The following is a 19,203-nucleotide window of genomic DNA, read 5'->3' as shown; positions in this document are numbered from 1 at the left end:
GGCAGGCTGTACCGAGGCACGCGTCAGGACGGTTATGATGAAGCTGCAGTAGCTCTGTCATGTGCCAACCGTGCGGAAAGCAGCTCAGTTGGCTGTAACGTGCGAGATGTGGGGGCTCAGCGCGAGTCAGCGAGGCAGGTGTGTGTTCAGCGCGTCTAGAGAGCCGTGGGAAGGCGGGAGCAGCCCCGCGCAAGGCAGGCTGCACAGCCAGAGCGGCTCAGGGCACYGATAGCATCGGGGGGCCTGGATCAGCACCGCGGCAGGGCCCAGCAACTGGATAAACGGAGATGACAGCGGAGACGTGGGTAAGAAGAGCGGGTMGTTAAATTGATGCAAGGAAGCAGCACAGGCTCGTCCTGGAGCAGGGGTGGCCACCGGCTGCTCCCGCACCAGCTGCTCCTGCCCCTACAGAGATCCTGGGCGCGGGTGCGAGGCATGGCACGGATAATCATGGATCACATGGATTCATGGAAATTAYGAAGAGGGGGATAACTTTAACTAGGGCAGTGTGCAGAGCACTGCCTGGAAGAGGGTTCTGTTCTTGAGCTCCAGCATTGCAGCCTACTTGAGATATTTGTTAACTTTATGAAAATATTTGTAGGCTTAATATTAAAACTTCAGCTAATGTTTTAAAATTTTCCTTTAGAAACAGATCAAATAACACAAAGTAGAAATGCTTTGCATAAGCACAGGACACTGCAATGGAAATCTAAAATCATGCTAAGAGCTTTTTAAAATATTCTTTAAAATGGGTGTAACTGAAACAAAACTGGCTTTTGCTCTCCGTTTTGCACTCAAGTGCTCCCTCTGCAGTAATGACTTTGGGTACTTGGCCTCCTTGCAGCACTGACACGAGCAGTTCCTAGTGCAGCTGGGACTGAGCTCCCTCTCAGTCTATATTAAAGGGAGATGCCGATTGGATTCGCTGTGCCTGGCCTTGGGAAGGGAGGCGCCTGTTCAGCCTCAGGCACCTCCTGAAGGGGGTGGCTCTGCCCCACAGGCTGCTTCAGGTGCCCAGGGCCCTGTCCTGGAGACACGGCCCCAGGGTTGTTGGTGTGAAAGCCCCAAGCTGCACAGCCGGTGCTTCCAGGAACCTCAGCTTCAGAAGGAAGGGAAGGAAAGGAAGGAAAGGAGCGAGTGAATGTTTGGAGGGGCAGTCCACGAGTGACAGGAGTTTGGGTTCCTGAGCTTGAACGTTTCTGTACCATCTTCTTGGTAATGTGTAATCACGACAAAAAGATCCCAAGCGGATCACCAGTTTACTTGCTTTTCCTCAAGAGAGCACCCACTGGTTTGTATCTTCTGAGAAGTGTATTTTCCAGGTGCCATTTTCTCGTAGGCAGAAATTTATATAAATGAAGCTATTAATGCAAAAAGTGGTGGCAGTTTTTCTTTTTCTTTTCAAAATGGCTCAATACTTTAAAGTTATAGCATGCATGTACAGGTTGGGTTCATTTTATGCTTTGTGGCATGCTAGTTTGCATTGGAATGGCTACCCGTGTCGGAGGGGAGGCTTGCAGGCCCTGGTGCCGTCGGCCGCCGCAGACGCAGCCGGGGGCCGGGGCTCTGCGGCCCCTGCCCTGCACAGGGCAGCGCGGCACGGCCGGTGCCCGGCGCCTCGCCGCGTGGGTCGGGGGTCACAGAGCCCCRGAGGGGAGGAGAAAAGAGATGACAAAAGAAGGCTGCAGTTTTCAAGGGCGCATCCGTGCGCGTTCCCGGCGCGGCTGGGGGAAGGTTGCACAGTTCATTTCCTGTCCAGTACTGTGAGCCGCGAGCGGTTCTTGTGGGGAACRTAAGCAATTGATCCCTTACTCGATGTCCATTTTAATGCATTAAAATTAATGATAATAACGCATACATGTGATAGACCTAGAAGCACGATGCTGCAACCCYAGCTGGAAGCTGTGCAAAGGGATGTCTCCAAGGAAGTTCTAATATTTTCTCCTGTAATGTTTGTTGTGAACACAACAGATTCACAGTCGGAGAGTGAGGCTTCTCCTGTGAAACGGCCACGGCTACTGGATGACAGTAATGACAGGCCTGAGGAAACCAGTCGATCCAAACAGAAGAGTAGACGCCGGTGCTTCCAGTGCCAAACAAAACTGGAGCTAGTACAGCAGGAACTGGGATCGTGTCGCTGTGGTGAGTACTGTGGGCAGGGACGTCTGGCTTCCTAACGCAGCAGCGTCTGATCCGTGTCACAGATGGAGGTACGAGAAGCACTTCTCTCTCTCATGGGTATTTTCAGCAGAAGCTCTATCTTCCTTCCACTGGTAGCAAAAAGTCCTGGTTCATTCCTCTCTGTCTAATTTCTACTTCATAACTTTAGCCCTAATGTGATGCTTCGCCTAAAGAAATCTTAAATGTTCCTCAAACATCAATGAATTTAGAGTCAGAAATTCCTGCAAGGTCGGGGAGCGAGTGTCATGCTCACCAGGCAGGAGAAGAAACACGAAAACACGAAGCACAGCAGTAAACAGGCAAAGGTGGCAACCCTTTTTTTTTTTCTAACTGAAAATATTTTCCTTCTCCCAATCAACAGAATGGGTAAAAACAATCAGAAAAGAGTTATTCCTCACTGCTCGTGTAAAATTATCCCGCTGAGTTGGCCGTGCGCAGTTCCTGGCGCCGCAGCTGGTGCGTGGGGTCCCTTCGGGGCCGCCCTCCATGTGGCTGCGCTGCCCCGCCATGGCAGAATGCTGCCCAGCAGGGGCAACAAGGGAGGGTTAAAAGTTTGGGGGAAGTGGGAGCCAGAAATGACCTGGTTATCTTATGTCATTAATCTTTTCAGCACTCTGCTGAGTCTGAGCTTTCTTTTAAATGATTTCATATTGATGTCAGCAAACATGATAAAAGCATAATGCTTATTATCTTCATATTCCGACATTGRCAAGCAAACTTTCTATGCAGAGACTAGCAGCTGCAGTTGGCAAAAATGCACATCACCTTCCTCCTTCACCCTATAGCTCGCCATGAAGTAAGGGGTGTTTTTGTTTTCCCCTTAAATGCCAAGACAGTAAAACTTACTTAAAGCAAGTACTTACTTCTTACTTAAAAGCAAGACAGTAAAACTGCAATGGAAGAGTCATGAAGTTGAAAATAACTTTTAAAAACTCATTCCATTAATTAGTAATGTTTTTAAAATTTATGAAATGAGAGATGCCTTTTTTATTTCCCTTCTCAGATGGATAAAAAATACAGCTAGTTGGTCCCTCTCAAGTTTCCTTGAAGTAGTTACATAATTCAACATTTTTCCAATACAAATGCTGTTGAAATAATTCTTTAAATTGTTTCCACTGGATATTTGCAACATTATGGAAATGTTCTCTTAGATTTAAAGTTCATAAAATGAGTTAATAAAACATGAAGTAAAGCAAAATACACTCTCTTCCTCAGAAATAAGTGAAGGAATGAAGATTTGCATTTGTGCACATACTTACTAAATTCTGTATAGCTTAAAGGATTTATAATAAACATTTCCATTCTACACATTTAATGAGAGAAGTGGGAGGCTGGAGTCTAATCCCATGTTTACAACATGGCCAAAAGGACTGGAGACTTGGTTTATCTGTGCAGCTCTAACGTTTCCTTAATGCAATATTCAGTGTATATGTGTTATCTGTAGCAAAATACACTTGAGTGATATGAAGCTAAGCACAATCTGCACTAATACTGGTGTTGCTGTTGAAAGCAGGCGAACAAAGCTCTACCACTGAGCAAAACGCATCAGCCCTGAATCGCTTTTCTATTCTAACAACTTCACCYGCCTGTCTGAAAAAAGAGGCTGCTTCAGGTCGTGACAGACCAGCCAAATGAAAAGCCCTGGGGGAGGCTTGGGGAAGAAGGGGCCAAAATAAGTATGTTGAAAATTCTCATTTATTTAAATGGCTTTCTAAGTGCAATGCTCATCAAGTTATTTTGTCAAACAAAAATACAGGTGGCATGTTTTTAGCTAGAAGATTTTTAATTATGACAAATAACTGATATAAATAAATATCCACATTCTTATAAAGTAATAGTTAAGGTAGGTAAGGTRTTAATGTTATTGAATGTGGACTATGAAGAACTGTTATAATGAATTCCTGGCATTTTAATCCTTAACTGAAGCAAAGGGAGAAAGTTCAGTTTTAAACACAAAAAGAAATCTTGACAATAGTGCTTGATAAAAGGCAGAGACCACACCGTTCAGGAGAAATATGTTGTCTGCAGGGATGCAAGGATGCTTAGTTGCATCTGGTGGCCCAAGACCGTATCTGAAACTCTGGTGATAAAATCCAAATTAGCTCTGTCGGGCTGCGCAGAGCAACTGCAGTGTTTGCTAATACACATTTTCTTGGCCCAGCCTTAGAATCATCCTGTCTGCTGATGTGTCCTGGCGACTCTTTTCAGGAGATATTTAGTGAGACGGTCAGTGGAAAAGAAATTCCGTGCACTTCGAACATGCTCTTAAAGTAGCTGAACTGGTGTGTGTTATCCCAGTGTGACCTGCGGACACAGCAGCCAACAAATTACATCCAAATCTTCTATTCATCATCACTATGGAGAGAAAAAAATGGGCTATTTTGACATAAATCCTATCTCTGTTGCGCATGCAAAAAACTCTTCTAGTCTGTACCAAATCATTTTTCACTTTGATTTTATTTCAAGCTAAGCTTGTGCATGTTGCTTTTTTCCATTCARATTAGGAAAGTTAAGGTGCAGCTACTAAAGGGCCAACTCAAGCCATGACTTGTGGTTCCCTGGAAAGGCAGCTCTGTCCCTGCTTCTCTCCTTAGCAAATCTACTCCCACAACATTTCTTTTTCCATGCTTTTCTGGGTGGGTCTTCCGTGATTGCTCTTGTAAAGGGTAAAGTCTGGAAGAAAGGAAGAATTGTTGGTTATCAGATTAGCAGGCAGCATGAACTGAAGGTGGGAGCTAGAGCTTGTTAGGCTTGTGGCGCAGTTAATGCAGGTTCAATAAGACACGTTGTCCGGACTCGGTATTTCCTTCTATCTTGTCCCGTGGGGCCCAACGTTTTAGCAAGGGGTGGGGAGAAGTCTTAAATTTTCACCTAGGGCAAACCCTGCTGTGCTGGATCCTGCCCCTGGTGGCATCTGCCCAGGGGCGCTTGCTCGGGCAGATTTGCTGGTGCCGCAGGGCTTTGGTGTGAGGGAGAAGCAGCCTGGCCCTGAGAGGGGAGCTCACGGAGGGCTCTTTAGACCCTGACACGCTTTGCAGCTGCTGAAAGATTTGCTCATCTTCAGACACACGCGCACAGGCGCTCGCAGGATCTTTTCTCGTTCTGCTTCTACTTTGTACRAGTTATTAGCTGCTGACAAGAAATTCACATCTCATAAATAATGCTGAAGAGCCGCTGCTGTATAAATTGAATGTGGTGCAAACTGTGATGGGCCTCTTTGTAGCGTTCTGTGCCTCGAGCAGGAAGAAGAGCGGATGTCATTCTCATTAATTTCTAATGAGGTGCCAATTAAAGGCAAGGAAGGAGCTGGGAAGGGGAGAGCCGYGGAGCTCCCCTGAATCCTGCGCCCCGGGGCTGCGGCGCGCGGCCGAGCCCGCCCGGAAACACCATTAAACTCCCGGCTCCTGGAGAGCGCGGCGACAAATTCGGCTCCGCTTTGATCTTCAAAAGAGCAATTTGTAAGGCGAGTTCTGAGACTTTGCACAGAGCCCGGGAGAGGTGAGAGGAATGGCTAATTGCTGCTGCGCTTGGCGAGCCCCTGCCACGGAGGGGAGTTTGGAACCGTCCCCTCATTTGATGTCTCTCCGACTGGGTAGCCTTTAAATGGACACGAGCAGAGCAATCGCTGCTTCCTCCGGAACGTTTTCAGATGCCAGCTGCACTAGGCCTGGTGGCACRCAGCTGAATTCTCTCATTGTGGCCGGACCGTTCAATAGTTCAGTCTCTTGTGCTGGGTAATGATGACATTGACATAACATATTTAGTGAAGACTTGATTCAGGAAGCAGTAATGTCAAGGTGAGCACCAAGCCCTGGGCTGCAAATGCTCGGGTTGGTAACATGACAGCAGATGCCTACCACAAACTCACTTTAAAACTACAGACAGGSAATTTGTCTGTAAGAGCTGCAATATAACCCAAAGGCTTCTGGAAAGGTCTATTTTTGGAAAGGCAGGTTGATTATTTGGAATTTGTAATATCAGTTTATGGGCCTTAATTGTTTGTCAGTGAGTGTATATCATTTTAAAGGTAGTGAGTGGTAAATTGCTAAGCCATAGAAACTATTTGCATAAAAAGAATTGCTTAATTTTATGGAGAAGCTTAGTGTTGTTTAGCAAAGAAATAATTCTSATATCACCTCATTTGTAAAGACAAGACATAGAAGTCTGTAGTGGTCTTTAGCAATGATGCAAGCACATTAATTCCTGGAAGTGGTGTTCAAAGTCATAACTTSTTGTGTTGAAGTCTTCTACTTGAGTCGTTGGTTCTAGAGGATCAGTAAGGGACTTGTGATGTGTCACATCAGACCCAGTCCTAGTCATCAAATGGAGGCCACCAGCTCTTTGGTGGCCTCGTGCAGAGTTCTCTGCCTTTGTGGGGCCCTTCTTAACAGGGCAGCGTCAGTGGCTCAGCTTCCACCTGCCCAGAGTGGGTTTTGCCGTGCGCYGTTAGCGAGCTGGGGAGCACCAAGGGATCGGGCCCTGGGCGCTCCGTGCGTCCTGCTTCCTTAGGGAGGCTTGGCCTGGGCCTGGGAGCTTCTTGCATGGGAATCTCTGTGGAGTTTTTCATATGTTCAGGCTGGAGCTGGTGCTTAAGGAGACCTTACAGGAAGGTCTAACTATATAARAAGAACACAAATTACAAAACGGAACAATCAGTATTTGAAGAAAGCATGTCAAAATAAGTCTGATTTAAGGTCTAATTTTCCCACTCTAAGGTGAAGAGTGGGGAAAAAAATGTTTGGAGCCCTTTATTCTGTCTTTATAGATCAACAGTAAAAACTGGTTGGTATTTTGTTTTTGTAACAAATCTTGCATCCTAACCAGAAACTACAGAAACTAGTGCATTTTTGTCCCTAAAGGAAAATACCACTTAAATTTCATTTGTGATGGGTAGGAAAGTGTAAGGCTTTTTTTTTTTTTGCAGATACTATGCAGAAGTCCTGGGACTTGTGACTCTCTGGATCCCTGCTAGAGTTCTCAGTGAGGCWGTGGGACTTGCAAGGAAATGGTATAAAGATTTTGCATAGGAGTTCTCTCAAGAGTAAAAAGGACAATAAAAGTCAGTGTTAGGACTTTTGATATTGAATATTGGAGGAATGAAGAGGTTCCCCTTTGAAGCGGATAAATTAAAAGAAGGAATGTGCCTGACTTGCTGAAGAACTGCCCAGGAGTGTGAATGACGGGGGCACGGCAGGGTTCCGCCACCTGAGCAAGCAGCAACACGGCAGTGTTGTATGAGCTGCCCTTCCCCAGGAAGGCAGCTGCGAAGAGGAGAGTATTACTCTGAGCCCTTGCTTTCCTTTACGGTATAAATAGGTCTGCTGAATGGAGCACTRTTTCCCCTCTGGTTAGGAGAAGATTTATTCTCAACACAGCTTGCAAGAGGGTTCAGGAGTAGATGGCTTTTATGTAGCAGAGGGTGTAATCTGAGAGGCATTGGAAGATGCGAGGTGCAAGCAGGGGATAAAAACATAAAACAAATTTAATTTAGGTTTAAACGAAATAGAGCTGCTTCTCTCCAGCGATTTGTCCAGCAGGTCTGCCTGTTGTCAGACTGTGGATCAATATAGTGCAACCTCTAGAAAGCTATYGAAACCCAGGACATAAATAATGGACTTGAGGAGGTATATGGAAAGKGGAAGCACTGCAATCATGCTAAGAATGGGAAGATTTGAAGTTAAAATACATGAAGGATCCAGGAGAATGTGTTGGAACTAATGCCATATATGCAATACCTTCCTAGAGAAACTTGTCATTATTTATTTCAGTTCTTTATTGGTAGCGTTGCCTTACGAGCACTTGCATTGGGCTGAAATAAATTATACGCACACATTATTAAATCACTCTAGTATTGCTGCTGTTCTAATTAAATTACTGGGTACACTTTGGCTTTTAATTAAATCTTTAGCTTCTGAGAGGACTGCGTTAGCTCCGGGTGCCTCGCTGGTGTACAGAGACTTTTCCAAGCACCAGCACCACATGTAGCTCCTTGGGAAGAGTCAGGCACGGAGCCCCAAAGGCCCTGCCCTGATGCAGAGGAGCTGCATCATCCCCAGCCCTTCTTCAAGAGAAAGCTGTAAAGGCTTCAGAGCGCTCTCAAATCCCTGTGTCCTGCATATGTAATAGACATGTCTCTACATGCTGCTATAGCTCTTAGAAAACTACTCCTTTATATCACTTTAAAGGTTTACCCCAATTTTCTTGGGTGCTCTGCAAACAGAGATGCCTTTTTTTTGCACAATTTTGCCTTTGTACCTCTCATCTCCCAACCTCTATCCTTTTCTCAGGACTGATTCTCCCATATCCTACAGGATACAGCCCTGACAAAGGCTTGTCTGGATCTCTGGCAGATGCTTTGTGAGGGAATGTGAACGGGCGCGCTCTGAGAGGACAGGTTCAAGTTGAGCTTGGTAGCACTCTGTAATCAGGTACTTTGTCCTTTCATGGCAGCAATGAAGGGTTTGTAGTTATGTGCTTTCAAAGCTTTAGAGAGGGAAAAGAATGTGCCTCTGGATAAGTAGAGCTAAGTGAGCGAAGTTGATTTTGGGTGTATCTAGCATATTAATCATATATTTATGTACTGTAAACCTTGAATAGGCTCTCAATTCTTACAAAATAAGGTGTTTTCCACTTCAATTGCTTTCCAAAACACTTTTCAAACCCTCTCAAATTGTCTCCCTTTCACAGCTTTGAATGTCTTGGTTTTGGGACCAGAATCATAAGAGTGAGTGGAGAATGGTGTTTTCTTTCTACTAAGATGCTATTTGAGTGACAGAGATCCTTGCACCCCTCTTAAGGAGCACTCTGGAGTTCTCCAGCTGTGTATTAGCAAAGCCAGAGGCTCCGGGGCCGGTAAGGCAGGAGACTTGTCCCGCCACCATGCCAGGCTTCTCTGCTGCCGCATGCAGCAATCCATGGATCCGTTACTGGGCATGCCAGGGTCGGACACTTTCCATTCTGTTACCAAAGAGGTTAAAAAAAAAAAAATCAGTTTAGCTTTTGTGTTGTGGATTATTACACCATTTACTTGAATTGTTTCTGATCCTTTTCTGGTTCTTAGCATTTACTGTTTTCATAACTTGGAAGTCACAATGTTAAGAATTAAGGGTAGGTTTTAGTGTAAATATTTGTCCACCGTGAGCTCATATTCCCATCTAATCRATGCTCTTGAGTGCAGCAAAAAGATGCAGTTATGTTTTATTATCACTTTCACACAGTAAGCTGTAAATCTGCTGTACACTGTGGTCTTGGATATGTAAGATTATTTTGTCTTCCCTCTCAAATTCCCTTTTCCCAGCAGATTGCCCAAGACTAATAAAAGGGAAAGAGCAATTTTGCTGTTGCTCCTGTGTGAACTTAGTGTTCTTTGAATGATGGGCTTTGTGTATGCATAGGTTCACAGGAGGAGGGCCAGAAAGGCCCAGAATGGCACTGCTCCTGGCTGCAGCCATTTGTGCTCTGGCGACGACATGGAAGGGAACTCTGGCTGATCTACTGCAAAATAGGTTCTGGGGTGCCGAGAGGAGCTCAAAGGTTTTCATGCACAAGAGCCTCCTTTTCCAGGCCTGAGGAGTAGCTGGTTTGTAGTTTACCTCTAACATCAGCAAATGACAACTGCAATGCCGTGGGAGGTATTGTTACGTCTACTGGACMGAAATCTTCTGTGCGTGGAGTGGATCCTAGCTTTTGCCTAGTTTTGTTTGATAGCTGTGGGAAACTAAATTTAGTTGCAAGATGGATTTTATTCCCCCCAGCAGAAGGTTATTTATTTTGGCTTTTAGTTATAGTGTGCTAAGGGAAACATTTCTGGAGTAAAATCCTTTAGGAGGAACAACCTGTTTTAGAAACCTTCACATAATGAGCTTAACAGTAATATATGACAAGCGCTCTTTAATCTAACTTTGCTTTATAACCATGAAAGCAGAATTCTCAGCAGACAAAACTTCATCTCTAAATCAGGATTGGTTTTAAGGATTCAAATGGAAGTAAGTCTATTAGCCCTCAGTGCCAGAGCGTGCAAGTTGCTGCAGTTGCTGCAAAAGCTGATGGCCTTGGGACTCCGTGGGGCACCTGCTCCCAACCAGCCCGCAGAAAGCCCACGCTCACTGTCAGGCTGTTGAAGCAAGCAGTGAAGAAACCATTTAAGTAAAAATTTAATTGAATAAATTCAGTCTGAAGTAATGAAAAACTGTTCAAAAACCAGTTATTCAACCAGGTAACATTTAAAGATATGCAGGTTCTGTAAAATCTATGTTTCATCGACGTGAATACAGCAAACAATATTGCTTATCCTATATGAAAACTGATGCTCTGAAGTGAAATATAAGTTCAAAAAAAAAAAAAGAAATAATATGAACAATAGAGATTTCTTTGAGRGACAAAGTGAAAGGGAGCATCATAAAATCTAGGAGAAGACAGGAGGCTTTGTAGAAAATAAGGAGATGGTGCAAGTGAAAGCTTATGTTCAAAAGCGATACGTTGTTTTGTAAATGCATTTCCATATTAGATTTGTAGAACTTGTAAAAAGTTCTTGAAGGTGTTGAAGATGTGCATGACATGGTGCACGAGTCCAGTATCTCTTCTAGATATCCTTGGTTAGCATTTCTAGATATCCTTGTTAACCACAGAGAGAGGACCTGCAAAACCATCAGGATGTAAATCCAGCCTTTACCCCCTAAAGACTGAAATGAGAACTTCGGCCCATTGCATTTCTGCAGGGTTTCCTGTGTCTGGCTGCGATACATCGATTGCAGATAAGATGACAGACTTGATGATGTTGTTGTTGTTGTTGTTTTGGGTGTTTTTGGCAGGGGGACTGTTGATGTTTTTTGGTTTTTTATTGAGCAGATCTTGTTGGATGTTTCTGTATTCCTGTGCCTACAGTGTGTATTAGTTCAGTGATTTGAAATCCTATTTCAAGAACTAAAGAAGGGAAGCCTTTGAACCTTACGTTCCTAGGAGAGAAAACTGASTAAGAAGCCTATTGAGCATTAAGAGGGAGATTTTATTTTAACAATCTGACCTTACATGTTTTTGGCAACTTAAGGGATTTTTCACATTGGAGTGCAGTATGACCCAGCCGGAGATTGAAGTGGAAGCAGTGGTCACAAGGGAGCAAGTTTTATATCTCAATTTGAATCATTTCATKATTTTTTCTTCCTTTTTTTTTTTTTTTTCTTTAAACATACATCAAGGAAGAAAAGCTTGTCTTTTTGTCTTTTTGTCTTTTTTGCCTTATCTTTAGAATTGGGTTATGAAGACAGGCATTCGTACAGACACAGGTATGGTCATAGTAGATGCCACTGAAATGAAGATTAAAGATACATCTTTTTCCTCAAATTATTTTTTTACATAATTCTTAGCGGGTTACTTTTTTACTCTGTTTTCTTAACAATCCCAGTATTATAAAGGCAGTTTGTTCTCTCCTGTAATTCCTCTCTTTCAGGAGCTTGATGTTTTCTATTTCAGGAGCTTGAAAATACTTTACACACCTGCAGTCTCGCTTGCATCCTTCAGTATCTCTCAGGTGTCCTGACTTTGGGCAGTAATCCCTTGTGAGCGCTGCAGGAGCAGCAATAATAAATGTCAATGTGTGTATGGACATAGGTAGTGGGGACAGATGACAGGGGTTTCTTTGCACCATCTTGGAGAAAAGCTATTGCAGCACAGGCCATCTCATACTCTTTTTCAGATATGAGGACTGCCTGAATAGTGGGCAACTCTTTTAACTCTTTTCCCTATTGTATCATCCTAAATCTACTTAGCACTGTATAACACTCATTTTTGAGACAGAAAATTTGAGGCAATTTCTTTATTGTAATTAAGTGTTAGAATCAATTATGTCAAAAAGCTTTTTTTTCCTTAACAGTGAAAAGCGGTGGCTGCTGAAGAAGCTCTCTTGACGTGTAGAGAAAAGTACTGCCCTGTGTTTGAGTCACTTGTTCCCTGAAGGGAACTGAGTTAACAGAACTAGCTTTAGACAGAGATGATGAATGACCAGGGTGAAGGTAGGTAGGTAGGTAGGCCGGGTCCCTGCATCAAGTGCTTGTTCATCCCTGGTGCTCCAAGTGTCCAAGCAGCCTGTAAGAACAAGCTCCTGAGCAGTGGAACCAACAGCAAAGCAGTGAGCTGTCCCTCAGTCACAGGCAGCTTGGCATGCTGGCAGCACGGAGAAAGGAAAGCACTGGAGTAGCTTTGAAACGCCGCTTCAGGAGCTACGCCTGGGTGCGAAGCACGAGCTTCAGCAGTGACAAGGGACAGCACGTAAAGCTGGAGGGGATTCACTAGCCGTGGCCAGTGATTTAAAAAAAAAAAGTTACCTTTGATGTTGTCATCTCTTGGAAGATGAGAGGATGGCCACAAAATAAAAGTCCTAGTACGACCTGGGCTTTGGTATTGTGCTACCAGGAAAGAGGTGAGACCTTACAGCTGGCAGCGATTCCTGGGAAGAGAGCGACTCTCTGCGCCGGAGCCAGGTAGGAGCCTGCCGCCCTGCCCGAGTACTGACGCGTGTTCTTTTCTCCCTCTCCACGGCAGGTTACGTGTTCTGTATGTTACACCGCCTGCCCGAACAGCACGACTGCACATTCGACCACATGGGACGTGGGCGCGAGGAAGCCATTATGAAAATGGTGAAACTGGATCGGAAAGTAGGGCGATCTTGCCAGCGCATTGGCGAAGGATGTTCCTGAGTGCGAGCCTCTGCAACCAAATGCTGTTCTCTTAGTTCACTAATGTTAGCCTTATTTAGGACAAAGTCAGCCAGACACCTTGTACTAGGCAAGTTTCAGACTACAGCCAATCAGTTACCTTTCCTTAGCCAACCATCCTGGTACTGTAGTTTAGGGATTGAGGGTGGTTGAAATTGATTTCTGGCTGGTTACTAAGGTGCCTGCTAGCCACTGTATGAAATTAAACCATGACGAAATACTATTTTTGAGCATGGCTAGTGGATTTAAACAAAACGAGACAAATCCAAAGGCTTCTGTTATCGTTGGAGTCACTCTAAAAGCCTTACGCTGGAAACATTCCAGCAGCAGAGTTAAAACCAATAGTTGTGTAGAAGCTGGTGTCCAAGTTTGCTATGCACATGGCTTTCAGACAAACTGTTCAATGTGCAGCCTTTCACCTCTTCGCCTCGAGTTAATCCCGAGGAGGTGAAACACCACGAAGAGCGGCGCCCGCAGCTGCTCGCGTCCACAAGACCTGACTGGTCACTCGTGCCTTCATCGCGTGTGGCTTTTGAGGTTTGGCAGTGTCACCAGCATCAGGGATTCTGTTGGGGTAGGAACATCTTTCTGGTTCTTCCCAGGAAGCCAAAAAGAAAAGGGGGACAGAGATTCTTATGAAAAATTTTTATATCTATCTTGCTATAAAGAACCCACCTGGGTTTTTTTTTTTCTCAGTTAAATTATGATCTCACTTAACGCCAACTTCATCCCAGAGCAGTTAGTGGTGCGGACTTTTTATACGGCATCCATAGAGTTCCTCTGAGTTGGGTTGAACAGATTGCACGTACTTGGCATCCACTGACCAGTGCAGCCATGCCCACCGGCCACAACCTGATTGGCTCTTGTTTGCCTTTTGCTAAGTGCAGGTATCTGATAATTGATCAAATAAGGCTAATTCACAGCACAGTAGCCATGGCTGGATTCTACAGACTGACTTTCTGTAGCTAGACTTATATATTGGGGGGGGAAAAAAAAGGACATTTTGTAGCAAACGGAATTCAGTAACAGTATTGGGGAACAACCGTGAAAACGCCCTTCACCAGATTGAGTTTTCCTCACTTCCAGAGTGTCCGTGCGCTAAAGGAAGGGGCTCTGCCAGCCCTGCTTCTCTGCAGCTGAGCACTCTCAYGAAAACCTCTGCCCGCAGCTATTGCAAAGCAAGTACAGCAAGTGAATGTGAAAAGCATTACATGGAGTAGAATGTTTTGGAGCTGTTTAGACCTTTGGTTCTGTATTACGGTATGTTACACTGAGCTGAGCTGAACTGAATTGCACTGATCCCAGCAGTTTATAAACAAACAAGCAAAAATCGTAATTAGCATGTTTCCTGCTGCACACAGGGTTATGCAGGTCCAGAAGGCGTATACTGAAACGGCCCAGCACAGTCCGGGGGGAATTTAGCTTCTCAGCCCATTAGTGAGGTATCTAAAACCAGGAAAACTAGTAGGAAAGCAGAGAGAGGGCAAGACTTATGCTCATCGTCAGAGGCTGGGCAGATGTAAAACCTGAGCGGGGTGCAGTACGGTGTCACTTGAGCAAGCCCTGCTGCCGGGGAGTAAGCTTGTGTGAGTCATCCTCCATTCTATTTGTTACAGGTAAATAATTCCTTATAGTCCAAACTATATTGTTACTTTGGTAGCCAGCTAGAAGCATTTAACAAGGAGACAACTAATTTAAAAATATATATCTATATACACACACATATATACATACACAAACACACACTCAGCATCTGACTGTATTAGCACAAATTAACCATGAAGAAAAGCAGAAGTGTCCCATCATTATAAAATGCAAGCTCTGTAAAAGGCAAGCTGTTTTGTTTTTTTATTATTATTATTGTTATTATTCAAGACTATGAAGTCAGCAGCAAAGTCTTCTGCAACGTACTGCATTTTCAGGAAATGGTCCTGGTGAGAGGAGCTGTCCAAGGATATTATTTACCTTTGCTATGAAACATTTTTAAAAATATGGATTTCAACTGCTGCTGTGATACGCACTTTTTTTTTCCTCACACATCCTATCATAGCATTTGATGGGCATTCTGATTGATGCACAAGACTCTTCTGCATTAATACTGAAGATGCTATTTTGTTCCTCCTTCATATTCCCTTTAATCTGGTTACAAGTGCACAGATGGTTTCAAGGCGGCTCTTGAGAGAACACTACTTAAAGTTCATGTGAATTATGGACAATGTTCACTTTAAACAAAAACCAAGTTGGGGAGGGGGTTGTTCCTTTGCAGTATCTGTTCTGTGAAGTTTGTTAAACGTAAAGAAAGCTTAAGTTCTTGTATCTTTAAAGGAAAATCTTATTTAACCCTTTTGTGTTCTAGATTTACTTACACATGTAGCGTAGAGCTCAGTTTTAGTTTAACATTGTGAAAAATATTAAAAGAATCTTGTAACTTTATTCTTTTTCCTCCTGCTAAAAAAGAAATTAAACCGATCAGATTAAAGTTTGAATTCCTTTCTGCCTATTCCAAAAGGTTTTGCTATTTTGCACCATTTCTGCTGCAAGTTCATATAAGAAATACGAATGCTCAGTAACTTCAAGCTGAATTTGCAATGGTGAAAGGGGAAAGTATTCTCTCTGACTTAGGACGGGGAAAATAATATATATATATATATATATATATCTGCTGTGTTTCAGTTTACTGATCTTTTGTCTAGGCAAATCTAGCTAATCTGCTGTAGTCTTAATACTGATAAACTTAATTTTGAGGTCAGATACAGTAATCAAATGAACAAACTGTTCTTGCTCTTAAACAGGCATATTGGGGATCTTATCATTTGCATGAAAGTAAGTTTTCGAGTGTCCTAACTATTCTTTCATGCTTTTAAACAATTTCTCTCTTGCAAAATAAACAATTTCTCTATTCCAAATCATAATGGGCCGTACTTGTAATGGATAATTAAGAGAATTAATTAAAAACAATAGACTTATTTAAATGGGACAAGAATATGAACGCAATTCTCTAYGTCAATTCTGAAAATTCAGTTTGGAATTGGAATCGAATCCAATTCATGGGACACACGCCCCCATTTTCCCCTTCAAATGAATATGGTACTCTCAGTCATTAAGACTGCGTGTGATTCCTGACCGACGTGGCTGGGTTACAGCAAAGGTAAGTCGCGTCAAACAACTCTACCTTTTTATCCAGTTTCAAACGTGCCCTCCACGACTTCTGAGAAAAATAAGAATTGCCTAAATTGTACTTGTTTCCAAGCTGTTTAGGGTGTTGAATGAGAAGGGTTGTATCTGTGAATCGAGGTGTTCGAGAGCATCAGCTGCTCCTCAGGCAGAACCCTGGGGCRATTGTAACACCCCAGAAGGAACATGAACTGCTTTTAGCTACTCCAGGGAAGGTGTTAAGCAGGTTCAAAACTTGGAACTTCCTTTTTTTTTATATAAATTGTAATGCCTTGGCCTGTTTATATTTAACTTTGTTCCCATTCTGTCGTTGAGTTCCTGCTGCAAATCACTGCAGTTCCTTCCGTKACTGTGCTATAATTTATGTATAAATGATTATTCCAGTACAGAAACTCCCTAAGGAAGAAAACTGGTGTCTAAAAAATGCCTTTTTTTTTTTTTTAATAATGGATTCTAAGAAATGCATCAATGGAATAATTGACAAGATCAGTGCTCACACTGATGGATATGCAGTTAAGTGCTGACAAAAGTGAGTTAACCTTCTCTTGTCCTAGTATAGATACTGAAATTGTCAGAAAGCAGACCAGCAGACAGAGGGTCTGCCTGAGCTATTTCCTTAACAAGATTGTAGACAGAGGGTGCATACGGCTTTGCATGTGCCTTGGCAATTTTACACTAGAAAACAAACTATTTAAGAAAATATACTTAACTTTTTTTCTACTGGTACCAGATATTTGTTTTGTGTCTCAAATACACAATTTTGATTCTGCTTACAAAATAAAAATGATGTAACAAAAGAATAAGTTGGGTTCAACCCAAAAGCTGGGGGCGGCAGGAGCTGCTGTTTAAGAACACAGTTCTAGCTAAGCCAGTTGTTAAGCTTGTGCTTAGCAGACTGTGTGTCTCTATGCACCTGATGTTGAAARAACCACTCTGGAATAACAGTGTGCAAGACTAAAATGATTATGACTATTCTTAGTGTGGGTTTTGTGTAGTGAGCTTGTGCAACAGTGGGCTTTAAATTAGCATCTCATGGACTAGCTGCTTTTCCAGGAAAGCAAAMCTTAACTTAATGCTCCTGGGGGGAAAAAATGCTTTTAAATACCAGTTCTCTTTTTCCCTATATGCAACCTGAAGATCTCGTCAACTTGATGCATGGACCACTGGTAAGACCATGTGTCTATGTCTAGCCTGTATGAAAGAAAAGCCTTGAATGAGCAATTTTAGAAAGACACATACACCACTTGCAAGGATATATTTTCTTCTGTAGCCTATATTATTCTTTCCTTCTTTCTTTTGAGATGGTCATCAAGTGCAGCTGGGTGTCTGAGAATAGTTTTGCTGTTTGTTGTTCTTTACTCAGTACTCATCACAGAAAATAATAACAACTTTCCTCCCACTGCAAGCCCCTGCACAGTAGTTTCAACAAGGTGAAATATAGATGTTGGTCTGTAAAAGTGATTYCTCCTTGTGTATTTTTCTACAGTGATGGGCTATTTTTTCAAGTAACTAAAATTTAATGGCGACATGATTTATTTGCTCTGGATGTTGGGCTGTGGGTTTTTAAGACTTCTTTAAGGTGGCTCACATACACCTTCCCATAAACCCTACATACCTCATCTTCCAGTCTGCAGGAAGAGGGAAGAGGTAAAAGCAAAAGGCAGAGGATGCAGATAGATGAGTACTTCTCCCRTGCACTTTCCTCTTCAAGTGAGCTCAGGTCAGACAAAGTTAAAGAGGCAATGATTACTGGTCAGACACCATCAACTTTCTTGACTTGGTACTACAGAAACCTGTTTTGCCTTATCTTTGTGAGTACACTTACACAGAGTTTGAGTTGATTCTACAACACGTTATATGCAAATAAAGACACAGGACCACCATCCTGTGCTTTTGAGGGATTATTAAATAACTATATATTTTACTACAGGACTTTTCTGTTTGCCAGGTGCTGCTATATTCTCTGGAAGAAAAATAAGCAAAACTTTATAGAACTAGCTCTACTAATTTCAAATTCAATGCCTGCAACTGAAGCATTAGGGAAAAATTACTGAACTTACATAGCTTTGTAAGATGAGGACTACATCTCTATTGCAAGGGTTTATTTCCTCAGATCGTATGAAGGAGTAGAAAGCCAGTGTTGAAGGCCCTGGTTTCACCATAAGCAGGTGGTTAGATTTGTGCAAAGCTAGAACATGCAGTAAGATGCTATAAGCTAACAGCAGATACCACAGTGCAGTTGCTGTCCAAGGATTGGAAATAAGATTACAGCCCCACTTAATGTCTGTCAGCTCACCCTCCATCTTCAAGGACTCAATCTTCCCTGAGTTTTAGTCCCTTTAATTCTTTCCTAAGTTGCTCAAGACTTTCCCCTACCCCTTACTTGRCAAGTGTGCTCAGGAAGGGGGGAGCCCACGTTCCAGTGAAGTTCTGAACGCTTCGAGGTTTCTCAAAAGCAGCTGACATCTCGGAAGTGAAGTCATCTTCTGCAATGGAGATGCGGCGCCACAAGGAGGTCTCACCTGGGTTTGCAGAGTAGTTGAGAATGTTGTTTGTTTTTTCTCCTCTTAATTGCTCAGGCTCTCACKCTCTGAAGTAAAGTGGCACTCCCTTTTTTAAAATAAGAAAGCATCATATCATCTTTCAAAGGAACGCCAGCATGATCAGCACTTCTGCATTATGAAAAAAATAAATTCCTCAAGTGCTTAGCTCATCTCTCACTACTTTTCAAAGGAGTAAATGCCATACTCCTTTAGATAAAGAGATGAGAAACTGAAACCTCTCCTAGAAAAGCTAAATGCAGAGTTTATTCTGAATTCCAGCAATGGTTTTGTCTTTTATTCTCTCCCACCCATACCTTCAGCAGCTGCTAAACTTCTACTTTAGATTCCTGAAGGTGGAGGCTAGACTAATTTCTAGGGCCGTATTTTACTAYGTTACCTTCAGCATCAGCATGAGGAAAGTGATGAGCTCCAGAAATACGCTAAGTTTAAAGTTAACCCCTGAAGATTAGCTCAACTACATATTCTTGCCTATACTAGTCTTAAATGAGGGCTAGCTAAACATGTTTGAATTAAGCACCCATACCAGCTTTGCAAGAGTCAGGCTCCTTTGCCTAGTCTCTCATGGGGCACTGCCA

At 43.1% G+C, this 19,203-nt stretch overlaps 1 protein-coding gene across 5 annotated transcripts in view; it reads left to right on the top strand.

Moving 5' to 3' along the window:
* The window catches only part of ZFAND3 (zinc finger AN1-type containing 3), a 118,781-nt gene extending 101,110 nt beyond the window's left edge, over positions 1-17,671 (top strand). For all 5 annotated transcript variants that reach the window (XM_026034033.1, XM_026034030.1, XM_026034029.1 and 2 more), the window contains 2 exons: positions 1,972-2,142; positions 12,718-17,671. In XM_026034033.1, coding sequence (XP_025889818.1) covers positions 1,972-2,142; positions 12,718-12,872 — 326 coding nt within the window. In that variant the 3' untranslated portion in view covers positions 12,873-17,671. The remainder of the gene's footprint in view (positions 1-1,971; positions 2,143-12,717) is intronic.
* Positions 17,672-19,203: the final 1,532 nt, after the last annotated feature.

Source organism: Nothoprocta perdicaria, unplaced genomic scaffold, assembly GCF_003342845.1.
Source record: "Nothoprocta perdicaria isolate Ctin4 unplaced genomic scaffold, notPer1 scaffold_139, whole genome shotgun sequence".
NCBI classification, from domain to species: Eukaryota; Metazoa; Chordata; class Aves; order Tinamiformes; family Tinamidae; genus Nothoprocta; species Nothoprocta perdicaria.
Note: the sequence above shows the minus strand (reverse complement) of the source record. Positions and strands in the feature narration are given on the sequence as shown.